The following is a 24,876-nucleotide window of genomic DNA, read 5'->3' as shown; positions in this document are numbered from 1 at the left end:
AGGCTACTACTCCTTAACCAGCACATTTAAAAAAACTAACAAGTTCAGGTACAGAATATCACAAACCCTAAATAAGAAGCTAGTATCTTTGGACATGGCTTGTTTTAGGTAGTATTCAGGTAAGAATCTAGTGTTAACGCTAAAATGACAACAAACCATGAGAAATAGAGTATTTTCAAGTCCCATGAAATACTCGGTACAACATGGTTACATTCAGATGTATTTAACATATGCAGACCATTAGTCCTTACAGAAAGGGAAGAGATGTCATCTAAACATTGGAAAATCTAGCAGGTTTTAATGGGATTCAATATATATGTATTTGTATGCCTGTATGCACATGTATCTATCAAAGATGTAGTATTGTGACTAATTTGGCCGCTTGACAAGCCATTTGGCCTGCACCTCTTGGTCTGGTAATGTTCCACCTCTTGGTCTGGTAACACCAATATCTTCCTGAGCCCTGAGCTAGTGTCTGGGTTCAAACAGCTAAACATAGATTTCGATCTGACTGTGGTTTTCAGCATAAGCACTAGTATAAGCACAGTGGGGACAGTGAAAATGCATGGTGAGAAAGGGGAAGGAGCAAAAGGAAAGACATGACACAGACATCCTTGCCACTCACTGTACAGACTTAATACAGTTTATCATATAACTTCAATTTACCAGCTTTGAGAAATGGCCAGACTGAGCAATACTGCCTCTGAAAGTTTGTTGTTTTGTTTCGTTTTGTGCTTTTGGACTAAAATAACAAATGAACAAGCCACCACATTGATAAACAGATCAATTTCTATCCTCAGATGAAATACACCAGAATCATTAACGTACATCCAAGAATGATGGCAGTGAATAATTCCAGGCACAAATGAACCTCTGATGGCCGAAAAAGAATTTTCCACCTTTGTCACTAGGTCACGCATGACATTCAGCAATGACCTCACACTCTCCTTTGTCTTTTTGCTGCAAATGTCCCAATAGAAGCTTTTCTTGTGGCTTTTCATATCCCTCACCAGTTTCAACTGTATGCTGAGCTTTGGCTTTCCTAAATACTCATCCCAACACACAAAGGCATTGCCTCCATTTCCCTCTCAAACAGCTCATCCCCTTTTCCACCTTCTGGTCACTTCCATTTTGCTTTTGAGTTCAAACAGTATCTTCCTATTCACTCATATTGGTCTCATATCCGCTCAACGTCTTCTACCTTGACAAGGATGATGTTGCTCTCTTTTACACCTGCGCCACGGTCTTCCACTCTGTACATGAGTTCAATGCTTTTCGTCTTTGCATTCAGCTTCCCTCACTCCAAACTCATTCTCTCCATCCTCTTTTCCACTCCTCTCTTTGTATGCTTCAACTCTAAATAATTTCCAACATTTTTTTCCTTTGTGTTTTTCATTACACTGCATACTGAATGATGATTTTAAACCCATCTAAAAACAATTATCATTACATTCAAGTTTCTCTAGGTTGAAAAGCAAAGAAGGACTAGAAAAGACATTGACATAGGGAAAAAACAAATACTAATAGACACAGAAGCTGGTAGAGAGAGTGACACAGAGGAAAAAACACTTATATAACATCTTTTCTGTGTCTATTTTTCAAACTAGAATCACCATAAAGAATGTCTACATCAAAATTAAATTTAATTGAGCATAGTTTTTTAAAATGTCCATGTCCACAAACTCCAGGTATGTTTTTATGATTACAAAGACCAAGGTCCTGAACAGCAAAAATTCTGAAAATTACACTTCAACTGCAAATATATATACAATTTCCAGAATGAGCACGTATTTTGTTTAACTGATTGCCACAAAATAATCTCATATAATCAAACTACTGAGCTGGTGCCCTTCAATGGGAGAAAAAAAAATAAAGCAGGATAATAGAGAGCTCCACAAGAATCACAAAGACAGAACTCACAGGGGTCAGTAACTCATTGCAACTAAAACTTGAAGTCCGTTGGCTTATACCACCTCACCTTTCTACACAAGGAATTTTTGTTAAGTATTCTACTGCTTCAAAAACACTAACAAAAACTGTCAATACTTCATAATCTAGCAGAAGAATATTAATATATTAACTATGTTTAAGTACATATGTTAAGCACTATGGAATTTCTGATATTTCCATGCTCCTTTTTTTCCCACTGGCAGCCTGTCCTATGAATTCCTGATTTCGGAAAGTGTATCACCTTAGATGTCATTAAGAAATCCTAACTGTTTACCACAGAAATTAAGAAACTAAAGAGTTACTCACAGACAATGTTTGGCATTCATCTACCTGTAATATTTGATTTGAAAAACATGCAAGTTAAAATTTATAATCACATGAGATGAGCTAGGAAAGAAGATAAACCTGAAGAAAACAGCTCTACTGTTTCATATAATCAGACAACTGAGTAGTTTTGTGGATAGTGACATATTAGTATACTCTTTTCTATTTTTAATCCTATCTTATACTATTTGATCTGCCTAGAGACTATGGTTTCAGTTTTTACTTCACTCTAATATCGAGATACAAAAAGAGAGAGTGTATTACAAATACTTATAACTCCAAAGACTTGGTTTGGATTCTGTTTACACAAAACTACAAAACTAGTATCAGCTTCCTGCATTTTTAAATGAAGTACAGAACACAAGATAGTTGAAAATATTTTGTTTAAATGAACTTAAAATGAATGATCGATTTGTACCTTCTATGTTCAGTTTCACAATTTTAAACAAAATATTGAAATATAGGAGTATAACAAAGCAAAGACGATGCAAAAAATAGTGATTCAGTGTCTATTCACAGCCTACTAAACACACAGAGACCTGAGGTACCGAAAACATTCTATTATGAAGCTAGGTTTTTCCTTATTTTCTTTGCTTTGTTTTGTTTTCAATCTCAAAAAAATCTACATGAATCAAAATTCTAAAATGCTCAGGAGAGTGGAGAAGGAACTATGAGAACTCTGCTTGATTTCCCAGCAAAAATAGTTTAGAACAGATATTACGACTCTCTAGATGTAAATAAAGGATATGAACACCAAAATGGAACAGAGCTATTTACAGTAAAGCCAATATGGGCACACAATCAAATGGATATAAATCAGCCATGAATAAATCTTTGCTGCAATATAACAAACAAAATTCATTTCTACTTGGAAGAGCAACAAGGTCCTGAAAGACCATTCTATAAGAAGTAACAAGTCTCACAATCTGACTAGTTTCAAGAAGATGCCTGATCGATTTCCAAAATGGACTGAGATAATCACTATCTGATTGGATTCAATATCCTAACAGGAATATTTTTAAAGGAGAAAAAGAATTGCAGAAAGGCATACTCACCACCTTCCATCTTTCTTTGACCAAGATTCCCACACTGAGGATGTCAGGCTGCTCCCCTCCTCCACTCATTGCAACCTCCTGATGCGCGGGAACTGCTATGCGAAGTCTGGGTCAGCAAAAACCATCCAGATCCCAGGAGTGGCTTCCATTTAACCACTGCCTGCAGAAACAGAGCAGAACATGGGATATCAGTGATTAACAGAATGACATGAAATACAGAAATAGTTGTGGTTCTCACCTAGCATGTTAACTAGCTTTTTGGTATCCTATGGTGACTTACATCAGAATTATAGCCAACTTCCAGTACAGAAAGCAATCCAAGTATATTGTTCCTTAATTGTTTTAACCTGCTCACACTCAAACTACCAAGCTCACCCTCAAAATAATACCAGCAAATATAAACATTTTCAAATTTATATTGTGAATAAGAATATGCTGGCAGCTTCAAATTGTTGTAAACCATAATTACATTTTTTCAATTTTACTAATAACTTTCTAACCATGAAATAAATAATTAATACCTTACTAGATAATTGATTAAATAATAGTAATATATAATAACAAGCTTGAAAAGATATTAACATCAAAATTACAGAAATAAATACTTATATTGAAATTCTAATTTATATTTAATTTATTGTAATGCCTACCAACTACTTCATGTTTTACAATGTAGTTCACATAGCTAGTATTATTTATGATTAAATACGTCTAAAAGTGCAATTTCACTGGTATATGCCAGGATACAAATAGCTAAAAGGTGAAGGAAAAAAAAATGTGTTGAGTAATTCACTTTAATTCTTCAATTTTGGTGATAACCTCAAAGCAAATTTTATATAGCAGTATAAAAATTTTTGTTTTGGAGCTTACATAATGACTCTCATCAGCACCCACTCCAACCAGTCAAAAAGCTTATTTCGTTTGCTATGAGCTTTTCTAGAATTGTGCTTGTTACACTGATATAATGATACAAGCTCACTTATTCAATGTAAGACTCTTCAAAAGTGTATTTACGTCAGTGATTTCAATCACTGCCAAAACAGTATTAACTAAAAGTGGAAAATTCTCTTACCCCTGATTCAGCACACCAATGGTATACAACATCAATACAACCATTATGGTTTAAATTAACAGGATACATTTTTATACATAGAAATGCCATATTTACTACTGTGGTTAAATTATACTTAAAACAAAACCAAAAACCAACCAACCAATAACAAAAAATAAAATAAAATAAAATAAAATAAAATAAAATAAAATAAAATAAAATAAAATAAAATAAAATAAAATAAAATAAAATAAAATCACTATTTAATAAACCTAGTTTTAAAGATAGAGGTTTAATGTGACAGTGATTGTGTTTTGGTTCGGTTTTTTTTCATATTTATATTCTTCCATATTAATTTTTTCTATTTAATTTAAGCCTTTCTTGCTTTAATTGTAAATTCTGACATTCAAACCAACTCCAAACAAAGCAGAAACCTCTGGAGAAAAATTAATCTGAATTAGCTGAAGATTTGAATTTATACCTAATTAGTTAGAGTGGATTAAATACCTGTGAAAGCATGTTCATTATGAATACACAGCCTGAATTGGTTTAATTTAAACGAATGAAGGGAAACCAAATTAAGATTGTGTATTCTGAGTAAGAGTGTCCACCCTGGAATTTAATCAACTTGAACTAAACCAATTTCAATTGTACTGGTGCTGGTAAATTCTCCCCTGTAGACAAGGTCAAAATTCTAAAGAAAGCCATGGTGATTTATGTTAACACTCTCAGTGTTACAAACCACTGACCATAATTGCTGACCTTTGTAATAGAGTTATCATAACACATTCAAGAATTAAGTAGGCCAAAGAGAAAATGAAACAGCACTAACAAAGGGACAAAGGTCTATTAAACACTTCTAAAATTACACGTTTACAGCATGTTCAATGATTTTTCTATTTTTCTATTTGCCCAAACCTTTGTTTATCCTTCCAACACCTTCCAATTATGGGGTGGTCTTCACTAAGTACTACTTTTACTCTCTTATCTTTTTTTGACTCTTTTTTTATTTCCTGGTGTTTGTTTATAAAAAGTAATGGAGAAAGTATTCATTTCACTGCAGCAAAATCTAAAACTGGAAACAATTTTGCTAAAACTTTCAAACAAGAGAAATAACATCACCTGCAGAAAAAGTAAATGCTTTGCTAAAGCAAAGATATGACAACAATGGTTTTAGAGTTTTGTACCAGTATTGCTATCAGCCTTGATCTGGTATCTGATCAGATTTTTTATTTATTTATTTTTTTGGATACATTTCAAATGACAATTTATAGTCACAGCTTTGACAAACATTTATGAAAGCTATCGATTCATGGAGTCTTGAGCATGCTAAGGGAGCATCAGTAACTAGCCCAGAATGCAATGTTACAATACATACACCCAAAGAACCATGCCATATTTTAAGAAATACGGTAAAAGTACTGTTGCTGTAGATAATATCTGCATGGCCAGGATCACAAAATCTTCATTTATGCACAATTCCTCAATCCTATTCCAGTACATTAATTCCTTGTTAAATCTCTTGACATCCAATATCATTACAAACCAAGAAAATCTATTCTACATCATCATTCTCTGATATTCAAAACACCAAAATCCCATGATGCATTAAACAACCACACACAGGAAGCAAAAGTTCTCTCCTGAGCCCTGGAGGCAAGGTGCTAAACACCTCCTGAAGCTTAAGAAGCTAGCCCTATTACAGTGCACGTAGAATAGCAAGCACTGTTTTACTTAAGAAACACAAATTTTATGAACATGTTGAGGTTAATTTGGACAACCTGGTTCTTCAAGACCCCAGAAAAAGGAGCCTGAGTATTCAGGTATTCAGAATTCAAGGCCAGGAAGCCTGAAATTAGCCTGAACTTCAACCTGTTCAGGCCACCCTTGACCCCCTCAGTGAATACGCAGGTGTACTTGATGCATGAGACTTGAAATGATGAGGAGTCCCCTGCCTTCCCTGACAACATGTCCCAGCAAGTCCTTTCCTTCACAGCAAGCAGGACTTGTTTTGTTTCAAGGTTTAATCTGTCCAATTTTAGTTTCTTACTACAGGAATTGTCACACTTTTTGAAACTGAATTCCATTCCTGGTAATTTTACCTCATTTAAACATCTAAACACAGGGATCAAATCATTTTAACCTCCTCTAAATTAAGCCTTCCTTCCTATCCCATGGGTCTTTTATGTGGTCCTCCTTTGAAACGCCTCTCCTTGCTCCACATTCTTCTTGCAGTATGGGCAGCAACCCTGAGTGAGACACCAACACTGAATTACACTCAGTTGTACAAATGCTTAATAAGGACAAAAGATGAATTTTCCTTTAATTTCTGCTCACAGTCTTATTTCCCTAACCTAAGTTTAAAGCTGATTTGTGCTTCTGCTAAATCACAACTGTATCAGATGCTTATACACCTGCATGTTTAATGTCATGCAGTGCTTAAAGCTTTTATTCACAGTGTGTTACAGATTGTTTTTCATTGTTCTAATGTGTACTCTAATGACCTTAACACCGTGAAAAGGAAAAATTGTTAAGACTTACTAATGTACTGCAGTGGATAAGTATCTTGATACTCCTTATCTAATGACAGAAAACATGCTCTGGTATGTGTAATTTAGGTTACCTTCTTCAAATTCATATGGAATAAAATGACATTTTTGGAGAGGGCAACCTTTAAAGGTCCCTTCCAGCTCTACTGTTCTCTGATTCTATGATAAAAGGACTTTTTGGACAGAAAATATACACATTTTACAGAGGGGGTACTCAGAACAAAACCAAAACTGAAACTTCTCTGAATTCTGGAGGACTTGAATTCAGATTGTTTAGATCCATTCACAACTCCACAGATGAAGAAAAAGTTCATAAAAACTCAGTCCCATTTATATTACAGAAGTACAGCCAGCTGTTGCTTTCAGCATAGTAGCTGAAGCGTTTATAATGCTGGTAAAGAATTTAAGAAGGTTCCAGCGTGCTCTGTATCCCACTGAAGCAAATGAATAGTCAATACTGTACAGTTAAGGTGCAAGTTTTCCCTTACTCATTCAAGGGATGAATCCTTGAGCAGTGCAGTTCTATAGGTGGCAGTAAGGTCATTTTCTGCACAAGGAATTTTTCTTTATTACTCTCCTAAACAAGTAAAAAACATTTTAATTGCAACATATTTCAAGAAATTATATATTCATCAGTTTTCCTATCAAACCAGTTTATGTCAAGAGAGGAAACAGAGAGGATAACAGAATTATCGCAATTAAAGACAATTAGCCCTTAAGCAAATTTATTTCCAGGTGACAGTTCATGGAATAACTAGGACAACAAAATGAGTACAGATTTTTTTCCATAACATAAGCCTTCCTTTGCCTGGGAACTGATCACAGTGTAATACAAACAGTTAAAGGACAATTGGTCCTTATATCCAAAATATAATACTGTACACACAACATTAATTATTCAGAACTCTTGTACTCACTTAAACTGCTTTTAACTACATATCACTTCCCCAAAAGACTTCTGCAATTTAGCCCAAACAAGTATATTAAAAGATTATATAATATCAGATAACAGTGCAAAAATTACAGATAAAAAAAGTCACATTTCTAAGGGCTGACTGTAGTCCAGCACACAAAGACAATCATGTTGTGTAATTTGGGTGCATGTACATGCGTACGTACCTGTGTATATAAGAACTTCTTTAGAGATCACCCTAAACTGAAGCCAATCTCTGCTTACCAGTCTTCATAAATGTTTAAATCTAGACCCAAGGTTGAGAAAATAGCACAGACAATTTTGGTTGAAGGCAGGTACTGTAAATTTCAGGACAAAACAAGGACAGAAGATTGCTTCTGTTCCACAAAAAGGAAAAATATAAGTCCTGTGGCCTCCCCTGAGAAATAATATCAATGCTTTGCTATGAGGAACTCTCTGTGTTATTATTTCTATCTGGCTGTCTTCATTCATTTAAATAACTGGAATACTCCAAAGTCGCTTTCCACTTCTGTGCTTTCTACTTTTGAGCAGAAGAAGAATTTAAACGAGGAAAGGAAAGTCAGCATAAACAGAAAACCAAGGCAGGAAATTTTCAAAGGTCCTAACTCCATAGAATTTATGGTAAAGTCTACTTCCATAGACAGGCTAAAAATCATTTTCATTTTGTAAATTCTAAGCCCAAAAATGCCTTACGTGCATCTATTTGAACGCCCAAACTAGAAAGCTATCTTACACTTAGAATATTTTCTGCATACATTCATTAGAAGCAGGGTTCTTGAACATCACTGAAAATCATTATCCAGCATGTCAATGAGAAAGCTAAATTTAAGACCTTGACCTAAATTTCCAACTGTACTGGTTGTGAAGAGAAAAAAACAACAAAAAAAAACCTATACATAACCAATGCCATTTTATGTTTTCCTGTCTCAAGCTCTTGGGTGCCAAAATTCTCATCACCACTTGCAGATTCCAGGTGTGAAAAGCTCCCAACTGTCTTGTGATCTATTGCCAAAGAGTCTAGATTCCCTTCTGGCAACTTCTGCACATTCAGCTATGTTGTTATTACAAAAGTGGCAATATTTTCCTCAGTTTGAAGACAAAGTTAAATATGTAACACTTAGTTTCAAGATAACAGCCTTATTTTAAAAACACATATTTCAAGCTACCATACTATTTCCAGTTTCAAAATAATCCAGCACAAGAAAATTACAAAAAAGTAAAGTAAGGCAAAGTTTATGGAATGACTATATTTATATTATCTTTTACTAAACAGTCAGGAAAAATATACAAGTTCTAGGCACACAAACCCCTTTTCAAGCCCAAATAAATGCAGCAACTTCAAAATTAAGTTTAACATGAAAGCAATTGCACTGAAATAAACTTTATTATGTTGCTTGATTAGACCAACTGAGAGGAAAGGTACTTGAGATCTTCCAATAATGAAAAGGAAGCATTGAGGTAAGTGTGTGACAAGGAAAGACTATAGGGTTATTGCTCCTATGAGAAATGCAGGACGTAATTTAGTACCAACAGAAAATCGGAAATTTTTGGTCAGGGAGAACAGAATGTATCATAAAACAAAAACTCTATTCAAACCATGGTGGTTTTGCCATGGTATTTTTCAGTTGAGTGAGTTAATTTCCTAATTTGATTTGTCACACAATTGCACAAAGACTTATGTCAGAACAAGGGAAAAAGTGGAAGTTAGCTGTGGGGGAGAGGGAAGGGCTGGACTATTTTTGTGGTGCTTTCAACTCAAACCTGTTGTTGAACTACAGACTCAGATGCAGAGCCTTTAAAACTGAAGAAATTGAAACATAAACCTTTGAAGAAGTTAATTTCATTACAATTATATTATTCTCAGTTTCCTCACAACTTAAGAGTTCCAAATAAAAAAAAAAAGACGTGAAACCTTATTAATTACCCCAAAATCCATTAAAAAATAAATGTCATTTGTTAAAAAATACATAATTCAGTGTCTTCAATCCACTATAACTGATAGTTTCAACAAACCTAAATGGAACTAGAATAGTATTTTTTCTATGACAAGAATTTATTTTACCTGTCATAAAAGCCTTCTTCAAAAAAACTATTTCTCTGATCGCTTACATGATGTAAAACAATTTTTAAACACACAAATAGAAAGGTAGTTCTGCAATTACCTAAATTATACAGCATTACAATAATTGTTTTTAAAATCCTTGTAAAATTGAAGAAGAGTGAAGTGATATCGCATATGGTTTTGAACATTGATACAAAGACAGCTTGAAATCAAACAATGATTTTAAATAGTGACACGGTAATATAATATCAACCTATTTATGATTTGGATTTATCTGCAAAATAACAATTCTTACTTACAGCGTTTTGAAATGTTGGAATAGTCAGTTATCTTCTTAGAATACACTTAGAATATTAATACATTACCATCACTATCACAAACTTTATATACTAAGGAATAACATAAAATGATCTTTTAAGATGATCCAAAGAATTGCCCTTTCCACTTGTACAATCAGTTTCTATTATTTGATAAATCATCTTTCTCAGTAAGGAAAAAAACACCAAACACAGGCAAACAAAGTACAACTACAGAAGGCAGGAAGGCAAACACCACACTGGTTGGAAGAACTTTTTCCAAAGCTTACCCAAGAGGGTAAAGCTTCCTGCCAGCAGGGCAATAGATACATAGCAATTTACAGAGGAAAAAAAGCTGCTGCTAAAGATTGGGCAAGAAATGGGATAGATACAACTAATAGCTATTAACTTCTGAATATTTAATCCAATCAAGTAAAGTTCATGGTAAACTTTAAATATAAATGGGAATAACTTTTTTGAAAATACAAAAATCGGCAGAGGTACATTGGTGAGATGATCAGCAAGGTGACGTGAATAGCAAACCACTGTCTGCACCGATGGCCTTCAAGCGATCTCAAGCTCTGCCCAGCTGGCAGACCACCAGCCTATGTTCATTGTGCTGTGCCCAGTGCGCAGCTTCCAGTAACAGTCATGTGTGCAAGAATGATCTAAATAATGTCTGTTTGGCTTCCTAAAAAGTACTTGACAAAACCTTTTTAAAGAAACTAAACAGACATGGCAAGAAAGGACAAGTCCTCACACACACAAAATAGTTGGTTAAAAGGCAGGAAGCAGGACTAAGCAGTTGGTTCAGGTGATGGAAAGAGGTCACTAGGAAGAGTTCTGCAAGGAGCAAGCTGTGATCTGTGCAGTTCAGTATTTTCATAGATAACCTGGAAAACAGGGTGACAACTAAGGTAACAAAAATTGGCTGGCAATAATATCTGATTTAGTGGCTTTTTAGTTTGTTGGGTTTTTTTTGTTTAACAAAAAAAAAGGAAAGAAAAAAAAAGATGAGGGACAACTGTGAGGAACTGTTGAGTGACCTTATGGCACTGAATAACTGAGGAATGAAATGGTAGGTGAGGTTCTGTGTAGATAAATCTAAAATCATGTACATCAGAAAAATAATCCTAACTTCTCATTAAAATATATTAGGGATTATTTGCAATCAAAAATAAGATCTTAGTTATTATGATATACAGTTACAAGAGACTGCAACATAATGATAAATAGCAGTCAAAAAACAATGAAATGTCAGCAATTCAGACAAAACAGACAACATGAAGATAATCGTTGTGTTTTATATATCCATGGTTCACCGATACTTTGAGTACAGTATGCAATTCAAGTCCTTCCTATCTAAAAACTTAAAATAAAAAAGTTCAGAAAATAGAACAAGAAAATCAGAGATACAGGATAATTTCCACATGAAGTAATGAATGACATTTTTTTCAAATGAGATGATAGGAAATAGAGGGGTATGCAACAGAGGTCTACAAAATCATTAGGGGCATGGAGACATTGGCTAGGAACCATCTATCCATGATCCTATTCAATAAAGGAAATTAAAAAAAAAAAAAAAAAAAAAACAGAAGAGGTAAGCAGAAGCCAGCATCAGAACAACACAAGCAAGGAGTTCTTCATGAAGTAGCAGCTAACGTGGCAACTTGTTGCCAACAGATGCTGTGAATGATAAAGGTTTACAATGGTTCAAAGGGACATTAGACAACTCCATGGAAAAGAAAATTTTCACGGGTTGCTGAAAATATTTATTAACCATATCCAGCTCAGAAGTCCCTGAATAGAAAATTGAGCTTGTAAAAGGAGCATGCATGCACTCTCTGTTCTCATATTTTTCTCTTAGGCATCCACTTAAGACCACTGGTGAATACAGACCGTTAGTCTGCTCCAGAATGGCCATCTACACATATCTGGGAAGATGGAGAGCGGAAAGAGAAAGTCTGCTCCTTGTAACACCATAAATTCATATGATCTGAATTGACAAGTTATGATTTGAATTAAATTCTTGTCCATAACCTTTTGTCAATTGCTTAAAAGAATCTCTGACTCTAAATCTGTTGACTAACTACCCATTGTGGGAACAATGACACAAATTTCAACTCAGGTAAACTTTTTTTTTCTGAGACTCCTGTAAGGCAGTTATTTTGGGGGAAAAAAAAATGTATATAAACTCTTGTATGCAAGAAACATTCAAGATCTTCAAGTACAATTTGTTCCATCATTTCACCTTCTATTTTCCAAGTTCTGTCTCTCCCTTTTTGGACTGGGTTTAGTTTATAATAGTCTCAACATATCTATTTATAGTACTCTTCCCATCAGCCAACACATTTCCCATTCCCTCCATTACCAGGTTTCTCATTCAAATTCAGATTTTCACATGCACATTAAAAACTAATACTAATCACTAATATTATAAGCATAAATTCTACCTCTAATCAAGGTGCATCAAGCCATGCTGCAGACAGCAATGAAATTATGTTGATTTAATAACTTTCACCTATACTACAGCCCTGTAAATTTCAACAATTCTCCATATTTGCTCATGTTTTTTTAATTACAATTGAAGTGGAATATTTCCTTTTAAATTTGGTATCCGTACACACAGCAAGTTTGCGATTCTGTCAAACACTACTATTAATAATGCTCTCTCCAGGTGAAGTATCAAAATCTACTACAATATATATATTTAGAAAATATAGAATAATAACTCTTAAAAAATGAGTTTCTATGTATCTTTTACTAAATGTTAACTTATATTAAAAAAAAAGAGATTAAAGAAAGCATGGTTTGTAGCAGTCAAAGATCAGTGTGGGGTTTGAAGCAATTTCAAGTATACCAGTGATCAAGCCATTCACAGGCTATTAAATGCATCTCGCTTTTGGTTACCTTCATTCATTCATCTCCTTACGTGATGTAGTTATGACCATATTTATATTCTTAAATAAGTATCAAATATTCTCTTATAATACTGCTTTTGCTAAAATCCTTTGTAGTAAGGTTTTAAATTATACCTACTGCTATAAAGTTAAGCTATTCACAGAATACGCTATTACAGTAAAAGACTCAAATGTTAAAATGTACAGTGCTATCAAAACCACTTAACATCATGTAATCTTACTCAAATGATATCACAGCTGACTACAGCTACTTGAATTACAACAGCTCTTTAGATAAATAAAAAAACAAGATCAGTTTAGGAAGTACTATTTTTTCCTATGTACGTCGTTGAAAATTACACCACATGACAGAGAGATTCTGATTGCAAATTCTGGCAGCAGACAAGTAATTTGCTAAAACATTCCTAAAACTGGAGATCTGCTTCACAAAACATACAGATACTACTATAGGTCCATAGAATTATACTCCTCGAGTCTAACCTCACTATTCTGCTTGTCATCTTCCCCACTTCCCTTTGAGTAGAATTGCTTTCAAGGTAGCAGTGCTAGTTCAAAGTATCTATGTGTACACGTGAAGCATAGCTGGTGTTAGGTTAGCTGGACATTGCCACTTTCAACAATTTATTTTTTCCTCTCTCTTCTAGCTAAAAGCCTTGCTTTACACAGTGCATTCATTTCTCCTCCACTCTAATAAAAAAATATCCTAAACAGGGAGAGATTATGCCAAAATATTAATTCGATTACTTAGAACCATCTTAACAACAACAAAAACTTGTGGAATCTGCAATTTGATTTAATTTTAAACCAGAAGCATGCCAAAAACATATAGGCATCATCATCTTTTAAATCATAATCACATCACAATCAGCCTTTAATGTTTATTTTTGTAATGCCTTGCCTACATCTCACACAGCCAATGATTCTCCTCAGTAGGACTAAACACTCCTCAGGCAGTAGAGAAAATTACACATGCACAGAACTGAGCCAGTAGAGTTTTAAAGTATGGTGTGATTCAACAGTGGTGATCATGGACTGCTCCACAAATGTGAGGATCATGGATGGCTTCCACACATCAGTCTGCTGAAAACAGCAAATGTGTCTTAGCCATGAGGTCATTCATTACTTACAATTTTCCCATTATTTTATCCCACAGATGCCAAAGAATTCAGGCCAAGTGAACCTATGCCAAGCCTAAGACAACAATCATCTTTGCTTACCATGTTATCGTCTAACTCTGTTACACACAAAGTTCAGTATGATAAAAGCAGACCGTAGCTGATTGATCAAAGATATTGAATAGACAAGGGATGTTTTTTCCTTCCAGTATCTGGCTTCAGATACAACTAGGAAATGCCTCTAATCATTACATTCAAATAATTCTATAGGTCGGATGCACAGAAATAACACATTAAGACACATCTCCTAACTTAAATTTATCTTTCTCTTAATGCAGCTGGTACAGACATTATGGGTCAGATTTTTAGCAATGGAAATTCATGGAATGAATCTGAACTCACTGAAGGCCAGGTACAGCAATGCTATATTCTGAGTTCAGATAAAAACTTTTATTCCATAATCAGTTGTTACCTCAGGTAGCACCTACATAAATGACAGTGATTTTTACACAGGTGACATGACTAAAAAAAAATTGGGCTGCTGAAGACTGGAGCATCAAGAGAAGCAAGAGTATAAAAAGTCCCTGACCCTGACTTTAGTATTTACTTTAGGTTGCTTCAAGAAACTTTCAATCACGCGTTTCAGAAAAACAAACAAACAAAAAAAACTAATGAACAGCCACAAACAACTGCCATAAAAAAACTGGGAAGACATATAATGCCCTTACAATATGAAACTGATGAAAAGGGGAACAAGAATTCCTGTAATTCTGTTGTAATTTGATACGATTCACTCTTCTAATAGTTTCACAGTTGGATATTCCTTAACATAATGTCATATGGAAACTCTGAATTTTAGCTACATTTTAATCTTAACTTTGCTACCTTTTTCATAGGAAACAGTAGAGAGGCAAATCCTGAATAAATGCACTATCATAAGGCTTTTTTTTTTATTATTCAGTTCTTAACACTAGATTAAGCTCTTTTTCCCCTAGTTACACTCGGGACATATACACCTACTTTTGGTTGGGCACCACCTGCCTACAAATCAGAATGATGGAGAGATTTTAACATCCTTTTCTAGAGAAGTAGTCAGATGTTTTGCTGACATAGAATTTCTTCCCCTAAGAGGAATAGGCTTTTACTGCATTATTAAATATTAAAAACCCTACAAGACTAACATGCAGGGGGGTAGGCGGGAAACAGGGCAGAAGTACATTTCTTTAATCCATTTGTCAGTCATTATCAGCTGTCAGGTCTGACTGATGGACAACTTGCCCTGGGAAAGTTTGTTGAGCTGAGACAGCTAGTGATGGGAAAAACACAAGAAGAGATTCAAGTCTCAGATGCATTCTCAGAAGTTTTATTTCAGTGTTGAGGGATGCAGTACTGAAGTGTAAAAAGCATTTTTTCTTTCCTTCAGTTCAGTTAGTTCGCTTAGTCACACTGCACGGAATTGCACCCCAAGAAAGTGCGGCTCTTGCCTAAGAACCATGGAGCCATGGAATTCTCATAAAGGCATCCAAATCTCTCACCAGAAGAGACCTGAGGAAAATAAATCAGATGGGAAGAGGGGAGAAGGAAGAAGATGCCAGATGTTCAAAAAATCTAGTTTAGTGGCACTCCTTTGTCTTGCTTCTATCCCAGTTCACGTAGCTACTTTCTCGTAACTGCTGATAAATACACCTAGCAAGCTTAGTAGCTTCTGCTCCGCATCAAGTCTCTGATATATATCGCATTAATGCAAAAATTAATGCAGGGAATCAGACATGTAGTATTCTTTACAATACTGTTACACTAACATACTCTGTAATGCAGAGCACTGAATATGTATGAATTACATCCATATATATACATCATTTTATATTATATATATTACATCTATCTTATGTGTACTACATATACATATTGTTTTACATGCAAACAACTTATATGGAAATGCAGTGCTTCGTAACTGTATCAATGAGCCTTCATGTTTTTAACCATACCTGCCTACCTAAAACGGTAGTAAATTTGGCACTGTAACGACATATAGATGCAAATGAATGTGTCCTAATGGTTACTAAATGGATAATCGTTGAGGGGGGAGTGAATATCTGTAAATTACTAAAATGGGGGGGAAGTATTCCATGTACTTAGTATTTATTGAAAATGGTGCCATCACTAATCATGTTTGAAGTGCATTAAGAAAGAAAAGAGTGGTGTGGGGAAGAAGAGAGAACACTGTGGGAAATGGACAAGAATATAAACCAAACATCTGTAATAACCTGAAAGCTGTTTATAGACAGTAGCTCTATTTTCCAGGTTGATCTTTGGAGTCTGTTTTGTAGGATGCTGTTGAGGACCAGGGCCGAGAGGTCACAAGACAGCTGTTCTGTGACAAGTGCTAAGTTCCAGGCAGATTAATGTTTTTGCCCTTTATACACCATCTGAAAGTTCATTCTGACGTGCTGTGACTGCTCAAGTTTCACATTACAGTGGGACTAACAGAATCGCATTGGAAAGGTTTGTATCTCTTGCTCGAGGTTGGTAATAGATACGTTTGGCATAATTTGGGCCACAAGGAGAACACTTCTGGCACTGAACGTGATGCGAGAGGGGCTGTGACGAAACCGGAGGCGCTGACTCTGGGAAAACATCTTCGGCAGCAGGGTTTGCATCCAGCACAGGCACGAAGGGAGCAGGAACAGGAAGAGGAACGGGAAGGGGAGCCTCCTCCCGGTGCCGGGCAAGGGGCTGGTGGCAGAGGCTCAGCACCTTGGCCAGCTCCGCACGGCCCGGCACGGCAGCAAGCAGACTAGCCCCGGCCCCACATCCTTGGCCTGTAAAGGTGACAAGGCTGTGGCTCTTATTCTGCTCTAAGACATCTAAGCAGCACTCAGCAGCCTGGTTTTATGAAAATAAAATGGCAGAAAAAAAAATATAGATAGATAGATCACATTAAATAATAGGTCTCAAAACTAATACATCTCTAATTTGTCCCACAGGAATTGGTTCTTCACTTTATTCACACGATTTTTAATTAACAGCTTAAGAAAAATAGTTTCCAAGGTGTATTGTTGATCCTTAGATTAGGAAGTGGTACAGAACAAACTACATCAGTTGTTCGAAGTCCTGCAATCAAATGACACAGGGTCCGACTCCAACAATGGAGGGCATCGCATTCTTTGCTCCCTGCTGTACATGGAAACACCATCTAACATGATATACAGATCATCAGTCACTCTTAATAAAACACATCTACTCACTGTTAAGGCTATGATAATTGTGGATGAGTAGGCAAATAAATATTAAGGGAGATCATAAAACCTCTCTGCTAGTGTTAGGATTGCTGCTGGAGTATTATTTCCAGTTCTGTTGTTCACATTTCAAGAAAATATGCAAAAAAAAAAAAATATTGGAGAATATGCATTGAGTTTCAAAAACATGAAGCACAATTCCTTTAAGTTATCAAAGATAAATTTCTTTAGCTTAAGTAATCACAAGAAATCTACATTCTAACATACAAAATCATAACAGTCAACAGTTGATCTGAACAGTTAGATCGCTTACAAAGATTAAAAAACCACTCTGTCGTCTTTAACTTTAGTCAATAAGGACGTTCTACTACTAGAACACTCCATGAATGATTTCAGTGAATTTCGGAAATTCTTAAAATGAATCCTTAAAAGATGAAAAGAAGTAACTGAATGAATTTCTAAATTATATGCTCCTATTCAACTACTGATAACAAACATGATTCAAAGAAATCACAGAGAAGTTGGTGCTGTGCACGAAGTTAGCCTCAATAACTACAACAGCACTTGGTCTTAAAGCAGCCAGACTGAGACATGCAATAAGTCTTTAATCTTTCAAAATAAACTACAGAAATATATTTCATTATGGAAATGTATTATCTTATGTATATTTAGCATGCTAAGACTGCCATAAGTCCAGAAAAGTATATTTTAACAAGTCCAGGGATCAAGTTAAAAAAAAAAAGTATCACAGAATATGGCATAAAAATAAGTTTACAGTTTACATATTATACGCATGTGGATCAAGAGACTCAGAAGTTGTATCAATTTCTTACACATCAGAAAAGCTACAGTACAAGCTCAGATTTTAGCTTAGCTAGCTGACAAACAAATGCAAAACTATCCCTACGAACACAACAGCAATTTCCCCCAAAAAATTACAGCTTTTCATTTCATCCCCAGCTAAATAATGAAAAGTATTACATACTAGTATTGCATATTTTCTAAATATTGTCTGTATGTAAAAAAGACAATTGACACCAAATCTTTCAGAATTAAAGCTTGGACTTGAAAAATAATTCCAGTTGTATTGCTGACATATTTTCTGCCATATTTGTATATTTTGAATGTCTAAACACTTGATCTATACAACTAAAATCTCTAAAATTAGAAGTTTTATTTCAGATTGATTGAGTGCAGGTTTAATTTTGTAGATATGAAAACAGTAACACCTGACAACAAAAGTGTAATAACACTAAAATGATAAAAGCATTCTATAGGCTCTTGAATTTACTCATAAGAAATACCATCATATCCATACAAGCTAGAAGCTTTTTTATTGTTATTATATTTTAAACTAACAGGCATTAAATTTACTCTAAACTGTGGTGGGATATTTATTTCTTCATTATGAAATTACTACTTAAACAAAAATCAGTTTCTACTCTGGAAGAGAACATGGTGGAGATGAAATCACGTAGCAAGGAAGGATATGAGATTTCTACTGAGAAACAGGAGACATACAATAACATGGATGAAATCTGTGTACATCTTTTTATTATTGATACTAGAAACCAGAAAAGTAATAATACAGGTAATAAATAAGAATCTAGTTATTACTACTCTTAAGGCCAAGAACAATACAGCTTCCTCTGATCCCAGCTCTTACCTCTTTCAGAGCAAGGAACATGAGAGCATATTACAATTTGTCAGCATCGAATATGAGCAGTATCTACCGCAGGGCTACTTGCGTGGCAGGCCCTGGTCTTGATGCAGACTATAAATCAATTCTGTCCAAACCTTCACTTTAGGAAAAACAAATGTTTCAGGAAGCTGTTACAACACGCCGATGCAGTTCTTCACAATAGAATTAGTGCATTACCTACCAGCTCAACCAGCCAGCCAATGTACAGCTGCTCCCTGATGGAACTGTCCCACAGAGGGAGGTCAAGAGAAAATTGACTCAAAGATGAGTCCAGTGGTTGGAGCATAGCGTGCTTACAGAAGCACGGCCAAATGGCCAAGGCATCTCAGGCTCAAAACTAATGAAATACATAAGAACAATATGAACAACAAGGGCAAGTGTCCAGACGGAACATGGCATCCAGCCCAAATTTTCTTCTCCTAATCAACAGGGAAAAGAGTAGAGCGTGACTTGAATGCAGTCTTTTAGGTAAAACATTCCTCCTTCTCTTGTCTTCTTCCCAAGTTGACAAAAGGCAGAAAGATGCACCAACCAAGTACCCAAGCTATTGTAACAGAGAGAATCTGCTTGTGACTACTTCTCCCAGCTAGACATTCAGAGTGAGGTTGCATGTAACAGCATGACCCAGTAAGAATTATAAGCCTATCTCAGCAAAATAGCAATATAAACAACCCCCTTCTTGAAATCATTCACTGTCAAGTCTCTAAGTTAAATCAACACAGCTCAAAGATCAACAGGCACTAGAAAAGGCAAAGCAGAGGACATCATCTTCCACTTTTAAACAGCAGCCAGCTGTTAGATTGGTCCAGCAGTAATGTGCAATTTTATCCGCAGTAGCTAACACACAAAAACTAAGTTTATGTGCATGCATGGCTATAAATAAATGACAAACACCAGCCAATGATGGAGCTTCTTTCCTGTATATATCTGCTTTACTGGGGGAGGCTTAAATTTACTCCTCAATTTCAGCATCAATTTCTAAGTTCTTGCCTGGTCAAAACAAAATATGACTGGGTTAGTTAGCACATACCTCCCACAAGACCAACAAATACTTTCTTCACACTGATCCATTTTGGGATTCTTTCTTTACTTTTCTCCATCCAGATGAACTGTTCAACAGCTTTCCTGATGGACATACTGTCTTACTCGAAACTGCACAAGTATCACTTCACCCAAATCATCATGATCATCACAACAATCCCTAGAGCCTTACATCACAGCAGATCAAATTTATACAGAAAAAGAATCCTGATCCAATATCAATTCTACTCCTTCAGTTCCCAGAGTACCACACATCAGTTTGTCCTAGGCCAACTCTTCTTTGGGAATTATACCTTGATTTTCTAGACCACCAGAAACAGAAAGTCAAAGTGTCACATATGAATGCTGAGCATTCAATGAAACTCAGTAAGTAGCACAGGCATTCCTCTTTTAATACAGCTTCAATCACTTGATAACACACATTCTGGATCTATTTAATGCAGAATGCTGACAAATGGAAAGACAGGAAAATAAACTATTTCAAGATAGTAGCTAAGTGGACATATTGTGTTTAAAATAAAATAACAACGCCGATGTTCTAAAAAGTCACCAGTTTGATGCTGAAAAGCAGCAAGCTCTATTTATAGATTCCTTCCCCCCCTTTTTTAAATAATCAACACTGAAGCTAAACAGACGTGCTTAATTTTCTCAGAAGCAGCACTGCTAGCCAAGAGCTGTATTTGAAGCATTACTGTAGCAGTAAACTTAACAGCTGCAACAAAACACATCCTGCCGTACACCAAACAAAGCAATCCAATTCTTACTATATTTCTGAAGAACACTGTATCAAATAACTGTCGCTAGAAATGTCACAAAAAATTAATATACTGAGAGACCGCGTGACAAAAGCAACAAACCTCATCTGAAAAATGTTTGGGAAGCGACAGAGAGCTGAAAGAAAGCCCTCTTTCACAATCAGTAAGTGGCTGCTGACTGGGGACAGTTCCCAAGCACTGGGAACAGGCAAAATCCATGAGGCAAAACCAATTCCAACTGCAGACCAGTCCACTGAAACAAGCCCATTAACACAGGCCACAGTGATGGCGTGATGCCCGTTGCAAGAGAAGGGCTTCAAAAATGTGTTAACATTACCTCCGTTCACACAGATTGGGAGGACATCCACCTCGACCACTGGTTTCGCCCCATTTCAGCTCCATAGAGTAACTTCTCTGCACTAATTAATGACACCCTTCACGATATCCAGAAATAAGAAAGTGGCCTCGTATTACAAGGATTTCACATCTTTTACAAGCTCTCGAAGGGAGTTCAGCATATTTTACCCTTTCTTTATACATGAGACAGCTTTGTATTGGAAAATCTGACTGCTGTCACTGAGACCATCAGTGAGCTGGGGAACTTGACCCATGAGGAAGCGTCCAGCCTTCGCCTCTTCCAGCACTTCCAAAGCTTCCTCTGTAACCAGCCTCGAGGCTAAGCAAGAAATGCACGTACACATGTTTCTCTGAAAGGAAGAATTACCGGATGGAATTCCTCATCAGTGCAAATAATCTAATTCTTGATAATTGATTAATCTCTTCAGAGACAAAGCAACAGCATGAAGTAGCATTTGAGCGATGTTTTCCATCACAGAACCATGGAATCAACCATGCAGTACAAGAAGCACAGAAAGACACACCTGAACATAAAGATGAACACATTTTTGAAGTCTTAACAACATATGGCTTTGTTAGAAATGCTAATGACACCTTAAATCTCCCAGTCTGCCCTCCTTGTCCGCCCTCCTCTCAAATTCAATCCTTCCCTTCTCCCCAAAAACTCCTTAAGGTTTTCAAAGATTTTTCTCCATTAATTGAAAAACAAGTTTGAAGAGTAAGTTATTGAAAGTTATAACTTACAGGACTTCTCAAAAGTGGAGAAAAGATATTAAACTAGATCAAGAGGTGAAGGGTCACAAGGTCAAATTTTATTGTTTGAATTTTCCGCTACTTAGGTTTCAAAAATCAGTGACGTATAAGCTAATAGAGAGGAGAAAAAAAAAAACACCACCACCAACAACAACAGACTATAAATTGAAACTGCCAAGAAAGGCATCTCAATTCCATAATCAGCTTAAAAAAAAGTACCTGATTCCCACCAGAGTACACTACTTAGCAGCGAGCACTGAAGGACAAAAAAAAAAAAAAAAAAAAAAAAAAAAAAAAAAAGAAGACTACAATTCTAAAATTTTAATAAATATAATAAAGTTGTAAAGGTTAAATAAAAGATTGGACGATATTTTCAAAAAAGTAATTTTGAAGGAACATACAAGATATGGTTACTACCAGCCACACTATATTCTAGTATTTAGTGTTTCCCAACAAAGGCAGGGAAGTTAACTTTTATTCCAGCACTATCTGACATGGAATACAGGACAAGCATTAAAGCACTCTGTTAGTGTATGAAAAGCAGAAAATTAAAGTGCCCCATTTACTTGTACTCTACTGACTGAAATAATTTCCTCTTCTTCGAGTTAAATGTATTAATTCTCATTTAAGTAGCCTAAACACAAGCCTATTGAAGAAAAACAAATAAAAGATTAAGCATTTGAACAAGTTTCTTACATTGCTGACAAGAAATCAAGTTGATGCTAAGTAATTTTTAAACAAACCCTGATGTGTAGCTCTTGGATTCCTTAGGGTACAGCTTGCATTTAGTCAATTTGGCTCATTTTAATTCTTGCACATCTCTACTTGAACAATTAGCCTGTCAGACGGACCTTCTAGATGCACGGCGCAATACATTGATCCATGAGATCAATCAAACAAAGCTCAGGTTTCTCCTCCACGGGAAGAGAGTGCTTTAAGAGTTAGGCAGGGGGAGGAAGGACAGCGGCTGGTCCATGTCAGACGCATCCCTGTGAGACCTCTGAGGATCCTGGTATCTTACGTTGAAGAGGCAGCTGCTCTCCTCCCCTCTAGCCAAACACAAAGGCTTTGTGTGGTGGTTTAACACAGGAGGAGAAAGACACAGCACAAAACACAGAAAAATACAGTTAACTATACATCTCCTGTTGTTGAGTATCACTTCATTGCCACTAGATAAACAAGTCTTAGCCAAAACAGAAAGCACGGTAGTGTATCAATATACCATAGAGCATAAATTCACATGCTAAGGAAGTGTTTAACCATATATACACATATATAAAGAACTGGTAGAAGCTAGTCATTTGGAAATCAGTTTCAAACACTGAAAGCTTCACCCACCTCTCTCTTTTACCACACTCAGAAATCTTTTTTGATTTAATCACTCACACTGGAAAAACCTTGCTAGAATTTGTCATGTTAGAGGCAACACAAACTGCAACATGCAGAAATAATACCACGACTATACTAAACCTAACAAACATCTTGATACCTCATCCTCTCAGTTTGCTCTTCTCATTCTAGCCCCTAACATTTCCAAAATGACAAGTGTAAAAAGATGCTGGATTTCAAGAGCACAGTGATACTTCAGAAATATACCAGAGAAGAACAAAGTATTTGTCAGAGAACTGATTCCATCTTTGCTTTTTTTAAAACTGTAATGCCTTGATGCATTGTTTTCAAAGTAACTTTTCCCCAATTAATATATGCATGCTGTAGTCAGACTTTCTTACATTTGTATTTGCATGGCTTTTAAGAAGATATAAACACACCTCTTGTTCATAAAGTTAAGAAAGTTTTAATACTTTTTTATGTGTAATTCACATTGTAAGACAAAGGAATCATCAGGGAGGGAGCATTCAGTGCAAATTAGCACAGAATGACAGCGTTAGGCACACTTGTTCCAAGAGTTCACATCGTAAGAGCCACCCTCAAAAAATCCAGAATGAAATGAGTAGCAAAGTAAGCTCCAACCTTTGGTTTTCTCAGAAACAGCAGCTAAAAAGCAGCTAACAATCTATACAAGTATAGCACGTGCTGAAGAGAGGCAGGGCATTAACTATGCAGAATAAATAAAAATTCTAGCTGTTTTTTCCAGAACCACAGTGTGGAAACCAACCGGTCACTTAGAGGCTAACAAGATTTCACGACAAGCAAGAGCACGCCTTATTTTAGGGCGCTCAGCCTTCGCATCGGTACACCTTACTAGTTGTGAATAATTCATCTCAGATTCAACTGGTTCTGCACACGCAGCCGAAGAAAGCTACCACAAGCTATTTCATAACCCGGTTCCTACGGCCCCTGTGATGGGAATTACGAACCCTGCTGGGATGCGGAGGGCCGGGGGTTTGCTGTGCCCCCAGCGGGGCAGCACGTTGGCGATCCCTACACCCGCAGCTCCCCCTGCCCGCACCAGCCCCGCCGCGGCTCCCCGGGGACTTACCAACCCCTCACCAACCTTTGTCCTCCCGCCGCCGTTCCTCCCGCAGGAGCACAAGGACGCGGGGGCAGCCCCAGCGCTCCCCGCAGCCCTCCGGGACGCGGCGTGCCCCCCTGCGGGGAGCTGGGCGCCCCCGGGCCGCGGGCACACGGCCTGGAAGCGCAGCCCGGCCGCTTCCCCACGGGCCGAGGACCCCCGCGGCCTAGCCGGGCGCAGCCGGCCTCGCCTAGCGATGCTACCAGCGGCCTGACAGACGGACGGACGGACTGACGGACGGGCGGACGGCCCTGCCCACACGCGGCCGTTAGGCGCGTGCCGGGGCTCGGCGCTGAGGG

At 36.6% G+C, this 24,876-nt stretch overlaps 1 protein-coding gene across 9 annotated transcripts in view; it reads right to left on the bottom strand.

The window, feature by feature from the left end:
* TTBK2 (tau tubulin kinase 2) overlaps positions 1–24,876 on the bottom strand; it is a 92,957-nt gene that overhangs the window by 67,674 nt on the left and 407 nt on the right. For 7 of the 9 annotated variants that reach the window (XR_010832078.1, XR_010832079.1, XM_066998703.1 and 4 more), the window contains exon 2: positions 3,330–3,489. Coding sequence is in view for 6 of the 9 variants with exons in the window: in XM_066998703.1 (XP_066854804.1) it covers positions 3,330–3,398 (69 nt within the window). In the remaining 3 variants the exon portion in view is untranslated. Of the gene's footprint in view, positions 1–3,329; positions 3,490–24,559; positions 24,816–24,876 lie in introns of those variants that run through there. The other 2 variants (XM_048065109.2, XM_048065111.2) reach the window with 2 other exon arrangements.

This window comes from Anser cygnoides, chromosome 5 (genome assembly GCF_040182565.1).
Source record: "Anser cygnoides isolate HZ-2024a breed goose chromosome 5, Taihu_goose_T2T_genome, whole genome shotgun sequence".
Classification (NCBI taxonomy): domain Eukaryota; kingdom Metazoa; phylum Chordata; class Aves; order Anseriformes; family Anatidae; genus Anser; species Anser cygnoides.
Note: the sequence above shows the minus strand (reverse complement) of the source record. Positions and strands in the feature narration are given on the sequence as shown.